Raw genomic sequence first — 12,415 nt, forward strand, 5'->3', positions numbered from 1 at the left:
CCACTGCCGCCGCCTTGTTCCCCTCTTGCCCCCCTCTCAGCCTTACAACGTGTTCTTTCGTTGTCCCTTATGTCACCGGCAGTTATATGTCTTTCGGAAACCCCACGTCACGCGGTCCTTCAACCGTGTGGTGCGGGCCCCACAACGAAAGACTACCGCGTTTCTGTGTCGGAGTCTGATTGGTCCGTGAAAAGGCGCGTGTCACAGGCGAAGGTGGTCGGTTCGCGCTTCATGATTTGTGTGTAAAATTCTTGCACCCATGAGAATAAGTCACCTAGATATTGTCCCACACTATTGTTGCTATAAAACTTAACGAGCCACCCACTAGCCTTGCATCTCATTTCTCAATTCTCACATTATTATTCATATCTCTCTCTCTCTCCCCCAAGAAATTCAACAGAGTTTTGATTAACTTGAAATTGTTCAACAAGAAATGGAGAATTCATTGGGAAAGTACGGAAAAGAGCTTAATCTCGAGGCTACAGAGTTGAGGTTGGGGTTGCCTGGAAGCGATGAGCCTGAGAAACGTTCTGCTGTTAGAAGCAACAAGAGATCTTCACCAGAAGCAAGTGAAGAAGAGTGCATAAGCAAGGGCAACATGAATTCTTCTGATGGTTCTGATATCACAAGTGATGACCAAGACAACGTTGTGCCACCTGCAAAGTAAGTGTGATATATATATATATATACACATATCCTTTTAATTTTCCAAAATGGTGCCAGAGATAAAAGAAAAAAACATAGATATAATAGATGATATAATCCAACGAAAATAAAAAAGATAAAGAAAAGAGATACGTGTTAATTACATGTTTAGAAATATGCATGAGTTTGATATGAATTATGATTAAACTTTACAACAATGAATAATGAAAATATTGGCATGTATATGTAGGGCACAAGTAGTGGGATGGCCACCGGTTCGATCATATAGGAAGAATAGTCTACAACAAAAGAAAGAAGAACAGGCTGAAGGGGCTGGGATGTACGTGAAAGTTAGCATGGAAGGTGCACCTTACTTGAGGAAGATAGATCTAAAGGTTTACAAGAGCTACCCAGAACTCCTCAAGGCCTTGGAAAACATGTTCAAGTGCACATTTGGTAAGAACCTAGAACAAGTTTAAGATGATCTTTTTTTTTTGGCTTGTTACGATTTGGCATATATGTGTGTATGTTGAAAAGAAGAATAAAGTTGTAAATGCTTGTGATCCAGGTCAATATTCGGAAAGGGAAGGGTATAATGGATCTGAATATGCTCCAACTTATGAAGACAAGGATGGGGATTGGATGCTGGTTGGAGATGTTCCATGGAAGTAAGTTTCTTCTCCTAAATCTGTTCTTTGAATTAACTAGTAGTAATTATTTGTTGTTATTTTAATATCCATCTTAAAAGGTTATGTTTTTGCTAAGCTTATGTTAAATATTGCAGCATGTTTGTGTCATCCTGCAAGAGGCTGAGAATTATGAAAGGATCAGAAGCAAAGGGGTTGGGTTGTTTTTGACCCAAAAACCAAAGCAGGACCATCATGCATACCCATATCCAAAACATGGAGCAAAGCAATTTACCGTGACGTCATCCATCGGAATTTCTTCTGTTTGGAACATGCAAGCTAGCTAGCTAGCTAGCACTTGGCCTCTGTGAATGGTCATATAAATTAGCTTATTGAAAAGAGAGATGCACATACACGGTTTTATTTTTCCTTTATTTGTTTATTTCAAAAGCTAGGTGACTTTTTAGACCTGCTTAAAACACTATTCCAAATTCTCAAAGCCTAAACCAGAATTGAAAACTGTAATGAAATGAGAAGAGATCGAATAAAAGCAAAGGAAAAAAAAACACTATTCTCATGTGTCTGGTTACGTACAAAATATATATACAAAGGGATCAAGAAGTAGGAACTTCAATTCTTTGTTTCTTTCTTACTTCTCTTCTTTTTCATTTGATTTGATCTAATCTATTTTTCTACTTGATTTTAAGTGTTGATTACGGCATATTTTATTTGATGCATGTTTCGTAATTTTGATGCCAATTATTCTGTTTCAGGATGATCTTTGATTACCCACTTAAACAATTAATAATAGATCAAATAGGGTAAGGCCACCCGTTTTTGAACAAGGGTCGTCTCGTAAGAATATGACAATTCTGAATTTAATTCCTATAAAGTCAAAGAAGGTATGAAGAGAAAAAGTACAAACAACTGTAATAACTCTCGATTTAAGTTAAAATAAGTTGGAAACTTAATTAATTCATTTTAAATATAAGCAAAGGAAGTATAAATACATCCCTTTTTTTTCCGCTTTACGCACTATATTTTAGAAGAACTAAATAGTAACTCATGCTCTGTTCGCGTATAATATTAGTTTAAAGTCCTCGTAAATTTTCAACCAAATTATAAATTCATATTTCAGGATTTTATGTTCTGTAAGATTTGGAATTTCTTCCAATTCAGCTACAGAAAGTGTATCCATATTTTAAAGAATTTTGAGGATGAATAATAAAGTTAGTGTTCTATATTAAACAACTGATTATGGATCCATATATAGGTTTAATGCATAAAAAAGTACTCCGAGCCAGCATCCAATCAGAGGGTTCAATGGAGTATTAGCATATTTCTACAAAATCACGGAATCACGGATAAGAGATAGACTCATAAATTGAAGCATTTTAATACACTGTAAAAATAAATATCATGTACTAACAGAAGAAAATCTTAGTGGTGTGAGCATGTAGTACTTTGTTTCACAGAAGTTTTACCATTGCAGTATTATATTAGTATGAAAATTGTGAATTTGTAGTAGAATACATCATATATTAATATACTGTGATGTTTTAATAATGTATATCAAATTCTTGTTCCAATAGAATTGTCTGTTATAATTTGTAAGGGAGATAACAGATCAATTTCCCGACTGTGAGATTTTATAAAGATTATTGAAAAAGATAAAGACAGCAAATGTAGGCATCAATCATTTTTACTCTGAAAATTTTATTCGACATGAGAAGAAAAAATGTGATCAAGTGAAAGACTCCACTGTTTTTTATTTTAGTATGCACTAGTATTTTTTAATTCTCTTCCAACGTGTGGATCGGAATACATATATGACATAATAAGTGTTTAAATAAATTTTAAGTCTTTACAATTTAATATTTTTTTAATTTTCGTCCTGTAAAATTATTATTTTATTTTTAATTATTATAAATTATTGTATTTTGAATGATTAAAAAATATTATTTAAAATACTATAAGAATGAAAAATAAAATAATCATAAATTATAAGGACTAAAAAAATAATTTAAAAAAAACAAAAAAAAATATTAAATTATAAGAACTATAAACATATTTAAACTCATAGTAAATCACAAATTTCATCCTTAAATTAATTAATATTATCTCTACTAAATACTTCCTATTTTCGAAAATAAGAAAAACAAATATAAATAATCTACCAAATATTATAAACTATTAGTGCCCAAATAGTAAAAAATATATTTTAAGTTGGTCTCTAAAAATTAATCAAATATATTATCGACTTAAAACCAAACTAATAATTATTCAATATCACGAAAAAATATTTATATAGCATTATTATTTAGAAATTACTTACAATAGAGAATAATACCAAGAAAGCAAATTAATGTGGTTTATTCCAAATTTCCAATATAACACAACTGTCATCAAATATGGTGACAGTTTTCTCTCATACTTGTTTCTAGAAGATACTTAATAACTAAGATCTTACTAGCCCTCCGGGCCGGGATCTGGCTGTTGCTATTAACAATAATTCATTTGATGAAGTTGTTCAGTTAAAACATCTTTTTTTTTCTTACTAGTACTTATAATTTCAACCTAATTAAGATGAACTAAGATCTGCGTGAATTTACAATACTGTTAGAACTCTTAGAAGTTATATTAGTGCACGTGATGAAGTGGTAAATATATGCAAAAGTTGGGCAAACAAAGAAAGCAGGTTTAATTTTCTAAAAAGACATGATCATATATAGAGTTTGGGTGTGCATGTGCACTGTGAGATCAAATTATTGCTGAAAAGATGATTGAGTTCAAAACTCACTCAGTGTTGTGGTGGGGCAGTGTCCATACCTGTGGCATTGCAATATTAACAGGAGCATAGGATCTTTCGTAGTTGGCAGTCATGGTTACGTCATTTACTCATAAAAAGTAAAGAAGATACACTATACAGGAATCCTTATCCGATAAACTTGCTTTAATTGCTAGCTTGTGTGGTGCCATAGGATTCTGCCATTTTCGCCAGTTCCATGACGTAGACGCTTGATTTAATTAACTTGATCAATTAGCTAGCATCTTTTCCTCCAAGAATCTTATTCATTTATGCAGCAAGTTGGTGTGTGTGTCACTGTCTACGAATTGAGAGTTTGGCCAGCCTAACTATCACCGACAATTACCTTCACAATTCCATTACTGTTATATATCAGCTCCATTAGCCAACAAATTTTGCAGTAGCAATTAGTCAAATCTTCTCTTTGATATGCGTCTTAATTAGTTTCTTCTGCTTTATAATAAAGTAGAAAGGATTTTGTAGTAATTTGTATTTTAACTCAATCTTATAAAACTAATTTTTAAAAGAGGATTACTTTTACTTATGTAAGATTTCAACCTGTCTCATTTTCTTTGTAACTACCCGTCATTTTGGGCTTTGAACAAGTTTCAACAAGTAATAATTACAACAGAAATGCTAATTTGTACGAAACTGTTTTTGTGACATTGGCACAAACTGTGGTCTGTGACAGCAATAGATTAACACACTGCTGAGTTATTTTTATTTTTTCCCCCAACATAATAACATATATTCATGTGACACATGCTAATTAAGCAGATGCATAAATATGATTAATTTTGTATTATAAGTTATTACGATCGAGTAAGTGAATAAGATTGTACAAAATTATTTATTTGTACTAGTGATTGAACAAGTCTTTTTTTAAGGATTGAATAAGTCTTTTAAACAAAAAGTATAAGTTACTTGTTGAAACAATTTTACTAAAATATAAGGAGACTTCATATATATATATATATATATATATATATATAGGGTAAATATTTAGGTGATTAATGGTAAAAGTTGAAAAATTGAAAAACATAGCAGTCAACCATCATTATATTCCATAACCCATGATAAATTGCATAAATTTAACGAAGTCATAAGTCCTACTCATCATTCAAAAATATTTTTAATAATTTATTGAAATTGTAAACAATGTATACTTCTTCATGACCACTTAGTTAAAAAAAATGCCAGAAGTAAAAATGAAATAAGTTTTTTTTTCATAAGCTCAAGTTAACTTATGAATAAATTATAAACCAACTTTTAGGGAAGTTAATATATCAATTTCTATAAATTAATTTATACATAATCTAATTTCAGCTTTTAGACTTTTTTATTTTCTATAAGTATTTATGGAAAAAAAATTCCAAATAGACTTAATATTATTGACATGTCAAATAATTTGGTAGGAATATATTTTTAAAAATAAAGTTGTAAAATAGTATTAAAAATGATAAATTATAATTTTAGTCACCCTTTAATTCTTGATTAACGGTTTTGGTCCTCCTATTTTTATTCTAGCAATTTTAGTCTCCAAATTTTAAAAATTATAATTTTGGTCTAATTTTTAATTTTGCATACATAGATCATTTAATTTAATTTTTGATTAATGATGTGTCAATATTGTAATGAGATGAAAATTAATATTTAATAAATAAAAAATAATTTAATTGATTAAAATGTAAATATATGTAAAGTTGAAGATTGAATTAAAATTACAGATTTTTTAAAATCTGAAAACTAAAATTGCAGGAAAAAAACCAGACCAAAATCACAGAAATTAAAAGGAGACTAATATTGCAATTTAGCCTATTAATTTTTTTTTATAGGATCTGTTGAATTTGAACAATGAAGCGGTTTCTAGCAACTTGTTAGGTTGATTATGCACATGAAGTAGTATGAACCAATTTAAAATACCAAACAAATCACAATGAAAAAGGACAATTAGGGTTGAAAATTGAAGAAGTTAAACACTGATAGTAGAAGAAAGAAGCAAGTTGCAAGAGGAAATTGACGGAGAAATGGCCAACAATATTATCGCAAAGCAGAAGCACGGTGGGAAAATAACTGGGAAAGGAATCACAACTGCGGTTACAAGAGGTAGAACCGTAGAAGGAAAAACTAAGATGAACAGAAAGTGTGTTCCGAAAATTAAGATTACTTTTAAATATATATTATACGGAAAAGCTGGCTACTACACAGCTTGTGCAAAGTTGAGGTTCCTTTTAGGAAAAAGTTGAGCAAAATTGAATCAATGATGTGTTTGAGTTTTTAAAATTGTGAAGGATACAAGAGAAGCACAGCTTGTGCAAAGTTGAGGAAAAGGCCTACACGCTTCTAGCATGTTTAGTTAGGTGTCTGAAAACAGAATTGACAATGAACTAAACCAACACAGATAAAAAGTTATACAATCAAGTCCTTATACTTATCTTTGAACTTAGTTCATAAACCAATGAAGTTAAACATAAACTGAATATTTTATTTTTATTTTTGTTGAATCTATATCATTAATTTTCTAACAAAATTATACTTATTATTAAAATTATAAAGAGTACTAAATCTAAATACTAACTATTATTAATACATACAATTCGAGCTAAAAAAAATTGAACTGAACTGTTCACAACCTTAAATCAAACCAAATTTGAACTTGAAAAATGGTTCCTATCAAACATTCAAATTTCAAGATAAATCAATTCTTATTAAATGAGTTGTGAGTCATTTGTTGAATATTGTTAATTTATTTAAACAGTCAAGTTATTATCGAAACTTAGAAGAACAACAAGACTAAAATGTTGACCTTGTCATGGCTCATTTAGACTGAATAGTTTTTAGTGTTGTATCGGTTCCAGTAAATGCACAACAACAGGAATAGAGAATGCTGAATGCAACACAATCACTTGATCACTAACTAACTATAGCTCAAGAGCAAACTTAACCATTATCAGTACTGCCATGTATAGAATTTAAAATTACGGGCAAAATGCAAACTGTACAAAGAAGTTTCACAGTTGAAATTGAATATTACATGGGCGAGATTTGGCATAAGTGATTAGAAAGACACGATTTCATCTGCAGCTACCATACCTACAGGCATCCTAGCATTTTGGCCAGCAAAAGACCCCATTCTTGAGTCTAGTATTTCCAGTTGAGACTTGACCCATGGCGGACTGTATCTGCCTTCTATCCACAGAGCTTCCCCTGTATCTTTGTGTTTGAAATCAGGAGCTTTTGGATTCCTCTGTAAATTTTCCATATTTGAAGATATAAGGAATGAGAAAATTCACACAAGGGCTTTAAAAGAACATGGAGGATGTAACTTGAGTGGAAAATCTCATTCGTCAGTCATCATGAATTGGGCTAGACATGGCTATACAAAAAGCCAGAGGATAGTTCTCTGTTTTAATTCAAGGAAAGAAACTTAAGGTAACAATAACATGAATGAATATGAAGTAATTATCACATTATGTTATTTGAATAATTGAATTATTACTCAGACATTGATCAACATCCATTAACATAAATTGTTGGCTGAATATAATGCAAGCTGCATTGTCTTGGGATTGTTCCCTTCACATTGGGCTATATGTTTCATGCAGGCGAAGACAAATGGCAAACAAACCAATGGGTACAGTTAAATTGTGTCATAGTCATGTTAATAACGCATGTACTTTGTACTGATAATGTAAAAGACTTTTATACTCTCATCTAGTTTCAAATTACCATATATGATAAGTTTATTGACTTTGACCATAACAACCTTAAAAGTTATACCTACCAATTTTACTCTTAGGATAAAAGACTTTTCTTGGTTCTCAGAAAAGTGAAATTTGGAGGGTCAATGATGTTGGCTTAACTGGTAGATGATTGAACAGCAATGACTAAAGTCATTTATAAGTACCACTATAAGACCTTGCCAAGGCACATGACATGCCCTAACCATGGAATGGGGCAGCATACCCTTTCCTAAACTTTTGTGAATAAAAAATTTAATGGGGGAAATCATTGAAAGGCAAGTTGAAATGGTATCATATTGATCTAAAAGAGAGAAGTAACTCCATAAACAAAACAGAAAATTAGCAATAATCAATAGGCACACAATACTTGAAACCAAAGTTCTAAATTATGGTTGCAATTCTAGTTTCACCACGATCTTTTATATTGTGGAAAATTGCAGACAAATGCACATACACAATTGAAGACGCAGATAACCCAAACACCTTGAGCCGACGCAGTTGTTTGTAGTTGGCGAACAGTTTTGAAAACATTTGAAACAATCATTTAACAGCACAACACAAAAAGATAGCAGTACAGTTAGATATGCAATATATCTAAATTCACAGAACTAATCAACACTTCACCTTGTTGTTCCTGTTGTCCCACCACTCCCCTGGATTAGCAAAGAACGCGTTCCACGATTCCACCACAGAACCGGTACTATTCACAGCATTGCTCACTTTCCTACCTGAAACAAAAAGCAAAAATATTCAGCAAAGTTGAACACAACATTCCACAGAACACATCACTTACCACCACCAGCCATCGCAAAATCGAACTCTTGACCCTGCGATGATGACGCCGAAGAGAAATTCCTCTCAATGAAATTCAGCTGTTGAGCAACAACCTGGCCACATTCAAATAACAAAACCAAGTCATAACTGCATGTTCAGCGGCCACAATGTAGAATGCACATCTATTTCTAATTAAACACTAAACCTTAAATCCTAAATCCTAACAAATTGGCGGTTACAAAAACCTTGTAGTAAGTTTGGGTTTTGCCTTCCTCGGTTTCGACCGTGTCGATTATGAGGCGACCGGAGACATGAATTTGGTAACCTTTCTGGAGATGCTGGGACGCGACATGAGCGAGGTCGTCCCAGAATGTGAGGCTTATGGACGATGATTGCGTGGCGCTTTTCTTGACGCAGAGGCGGGTCCAGGCGACGACCTTGCCGGAGGGGAGGTGTTTGATTTCGACGGGGGCCGCGACATTGCCGATGAGGTTGACGGAGTTGCAGAGCTCCTTCTGCCACGGAATCTCCGAGGGCTTAGGGTATGATGGCGTTGTCGTCATGGAGCACTTCAAGTTCCCCCAACGCCGCTGTGTTTTCCATGAGGGAGAAGCAGCGACTTGGAATTGGGGTTTTGAAATTAGGGTTTTGGGGAAGGTGAGAACGTTCCTCAATGTGCTTGATGACGATGATACTGCTTGCTCCAACGCCATGTTTCCTTCTCTGTGTGCTCGTTCTTTCCACAGCGAGGATAGATAAGGGAATTATTAGAAATTTGTAATCGGTTTCGGACATAACGGATTGGGCTTCGGCCCATTGGTCGCAGCCCAGTTTTGTAGACTAATAAACTAAATCCAGTGAGACCCCATAAATTATTTTTTCAACTGACTACAAGACTATGTCAGTTTAGTGAAACTTAAAATTTTTTTGTCACTCTCCAAAAATGTGGAAATCCAACACAGACCATTTCTCATAAATTTAGCGTGTTGCAATTGAATTACATTCATTAAGTATTATTGTCACCTTTTAATTGAGGCATTCTCTAATTTTATGCAAGTCGCACAATTTCTCTAGTGTTATATTCGTAAATTTCATGTTTGTCTTTTCTCATATTTTAAGGGAAATAATTATTGTTAAGGGGATCCTCCATCACCCTATCTCTGTTATGTCTAGAAAGACTTTCACAGTTGATCATGTCCAATTGAAACTCGTTCAAAATTTTAGGGGGAACCAAAGTTTTTTTTTTTTTTTGCATTTGCATTTTGCAGATTACATTACAATATTTAATTTGCATAGGATAGCATACATCAAGTGGAAGTTATTCAAGCTTATCTCAATAACTTTTTCTCAAGTTCAGGTCAATAAATTAGCAAGGAAAATTAAAGATTTATTTCTCTAGAAATTTCAGTTGGAAATCGAGTGCTGGTTTTGGTTTTGGGAAAATAGAGATTCTTTTTTCTCATTCTAGTTACTTGTGATTCAATGAACTAAGGCTATATATGTTCGGTTTATAATTACGGATCGAAGTATTTGTACAAGTTTCAGTGTAAAATTGTGCGTTCCTATACATAAATTGAGAAGAAAAAAATTGTTATTTCTAAAGTTAAAGTACTTTTGAACTTTCCTAACTTAATCCAAACATACACGAAATGGAAGAGATTATTTTGAAGGGAGGCTAATGACATGAGGAAAGTTCATACTCCCGGTTGGGATGTATTTTTTCAACCCAAAATGGAAGGTCCATAAGGAGTGTGTTCTACTAGAAAGATTAATGATGCTTTCTTGATAAAGTTAGCTTAAGGATGTGTGTTAACACAAATAATTAAGCTGTTTTTTCAGAAAATGAAAAACACAAAATAAGCTGTGGGTCATAGACTAGTAGTTTTAAAATCTAAATATAAATGTGGTGATGGTTTATTTTTTTGAAGGAAGTCAGCTCGACATCTAATTTTTAAAGAGGTATCACTTCGGTGTGGGATAAATTTGGTGAAGAAATTAATTGGAAGATTAGCGACGGAGCAAGGATTAAAATATGAATGTCACATTTTTAGAATTATTATTTCACAGATTATTTCTTAAACCATGCATGAAACAATTCAAACAAAAAATGTTATTTTTAGAAGAACATAACGTATCAATTTGTGTAACTTCACTAATTAGACGTAAAAAAATATAAAATACCAGGAGAAAACAATACTATAGCGATGCCAGTGATTTGGCAAATGTTGCACATGTAATTGTGGGTGTGAGATTATGGTTAAATTAGATTAATGAATTCACATCACTAATACTCCATATGTCCCATTAGTACTATTTTCGGACTAGGGTTGTCTGGTAAGTTGAGAGTCACTGTGAGGAAGTATTGGCCTTAGCCAGACAAATTAGGTCATTCCCACGAAATATCGCTGCTTTGTCATTTTTTCGGTATCATGCACGATCGTCAACTTTTGACACTTATTTTTCCTTTGACTAAACCATTGTTTTAGTCCTTTATTGTTATTATTCTTTCATTTAACCCCCAAACTTATTTATTTATGGAGTATTGATATTTGGATGCTCAATAACTTCAAACATCTTATTAACATTTATAATTTCTCTTTATTTTTCTTTTCCTTATATCATATTATTTATATTTAGAAATCAACCCGGACTAAACTTAAAATAGTTGACTCTTTATTTATTTTAATTTGTAAAAATTTTAAAACTAAAAACGAGAAATCAACCCGGACTAAACTTAATCTATCCAGTTTCTATTCATATTCATACGCAGAGTATAGAGCAACAGTTTCCGTCACATGAGATTTGAACAAAGTAGCTTACTGATTGAAACAATTTGGATTAAGATAGCACCATTACTTTCCATCCCATCTCTCCCTCCATTAAAAAAAGGAATCCAAATTACTTTCAAATAAATAATTAAAGCACACCCCAAAAAAACAAAAGCAATATCATTTTCTGGTAGACTAGCAACACACTGCATTGTTAAAGCAACCATTATCCATTTCACCTCTGCATTTCAAATTCTCTAAGAGTTACATCACTAATAAAAATATACACACCACCCTAACCTTTTAGAAGGTCCCACTGCCCACTACAAAAAACCAAGCCCTACCATAAAAGCGCTTCCATCACGTTCCACTAACCCCCACCAATTGACACATAAAGGAAGAGCATATCAAGTGAACTTCGACAATTTCTTTCCCTTTACATGAAATTTATCAAGATGGGGGTTTTGCTTGTGTTTTGAAGGGCATTGACATCAAACCCTGTCTAGACAAAAGTTGAAAGAACGACAAAAAGGAGAAGACTATGGCATCCTACTTTGAATGCAACTCGATGCGAACCAATGACTAAGATTAAGGGGGTTTGAAACAGACAAATTTCGTGTGGGTCCTAGACGTGTGTTAGGTGAGCCCTTGATGGGACCACTGGATGGTGCATCTGTGCCAGAGGTCTGTCTATGAAGGAGGATTAATTTCAGGCTTAACTATACTAGAAGTGTCTGATGGTTGTGACTGGTATATTGCTGATGCTAGTGAGACGGGCATGATGCAGAGTGCTTTTGATTGAAGAAACTGCATGGCAGCACCAACATTTTCTTCCATAAGCTTGGCTACCTGTCTTTCTGTGCCATCATTTGAGCACTTCTCCCAAGCTGGCTGGTTTCTTCCCTCACCGCCTTCTTCCTGAATTGATAGATACTAAATTTGATAAATTGGAGAGAAACAAATTTGTGCCGACTATACGTTAGGTAGAATAATTACCTCGACTGACGATAATGGGATGTCAGTTACCAGTGGTGCCACTGCATCAGCTCCACC

General features: G+C 33.2%; 3 protein-coding genes across 3 annotated transcripts in view; 1 reads left to right on the top strand and 2 right to left on the bottom strand.

The window, feature by feature from the left end:
- The first annotated feature begins 334 nt into the window (after window positions 1–334).
- Window positions 335–1,923, top strand: LOC100780752 (auxin-induced protein 22D-like). Its single transcript, NM_001255800.2, is given in 4 exon segments — window positions 335–663; window positions 896–1,101; window positions 1,214–1,313; window positions 1,430–1,923. Coding segments are annotated over 4 exon segments (609 nt in total). The 5' UTR covers window positions 335–433; the 3' UTR covers window positions 1,503–1,923.
- Window positions 1,924–7,017: 5,094 nt separating this feature from the next.
- LOC100781288 (protein OSB2, chloroplastic) lies at window positions 7,018–9,351 on the bottom strand. Its single transcript, XM_003518848.5, has 4 exons — window positions 8,840–9,351; window positions 8,614–8,707; window positions 8,445–8,548; window positions 7,018–7,324 (listed from the first exon to the last, which is right to left on the bottom strand). The coding sequence occupies exons 1-4, from the start codon at window positions 9,305–9,307 to the stop codon at window positions 7,136–7,138; spliced, it is 855 nt and encodes a 284-aa protein (XP_003518896.1). The 5' UTR covers window positions 9,308–9,351; the 3' UTR covers window positions 7,018–7,135.
- Window positions 9,352–11,573: 2,222 nt separating this feature from the next.
- LOC100820324 (transcription factor UNE12) overlaps window positions 11,574–12,415 on the bottom strand; it is a 4,005-nt gene continuing 3,163 nt past the window's right edge. The window contains exons 5-6 of the mRNA XM_041006843.1: window positions 12,359–12,415; window positions 11,574–12,280 (exon numbers count right to left, since the gene is read on the bottom strand). The exon at window positions 12,359–12,415 is cut by the window's right edge and continues 9 nt beyond it. Of these exons, the coding sequence (XP_040862777.1) occupies window positions 12,053–12,280; window positions 12,359–12,415 (285 nt within the window). The 3' untranslated portion in view covers window positions 11,574–12,052. The remainder of the gene's footprint in view (window positions 12,281–12,358) is intronic.

Source organism: Glycine max, chromosome 2 (genome assembly GCF_000004515.6).
Source record: "Glycine max cultivar Williams 82 chromosome 2, Glycine_max_v4.0, whole genome shotgun sequence".
In the NCBI taxonomy this organism is placed as follows: domain Eukaryota; kingdom Viridiplantae; phylum Streptophyta; class Magnoliopsida; order Fabales; family Fabaceae; genus Glycine; species Glycine max.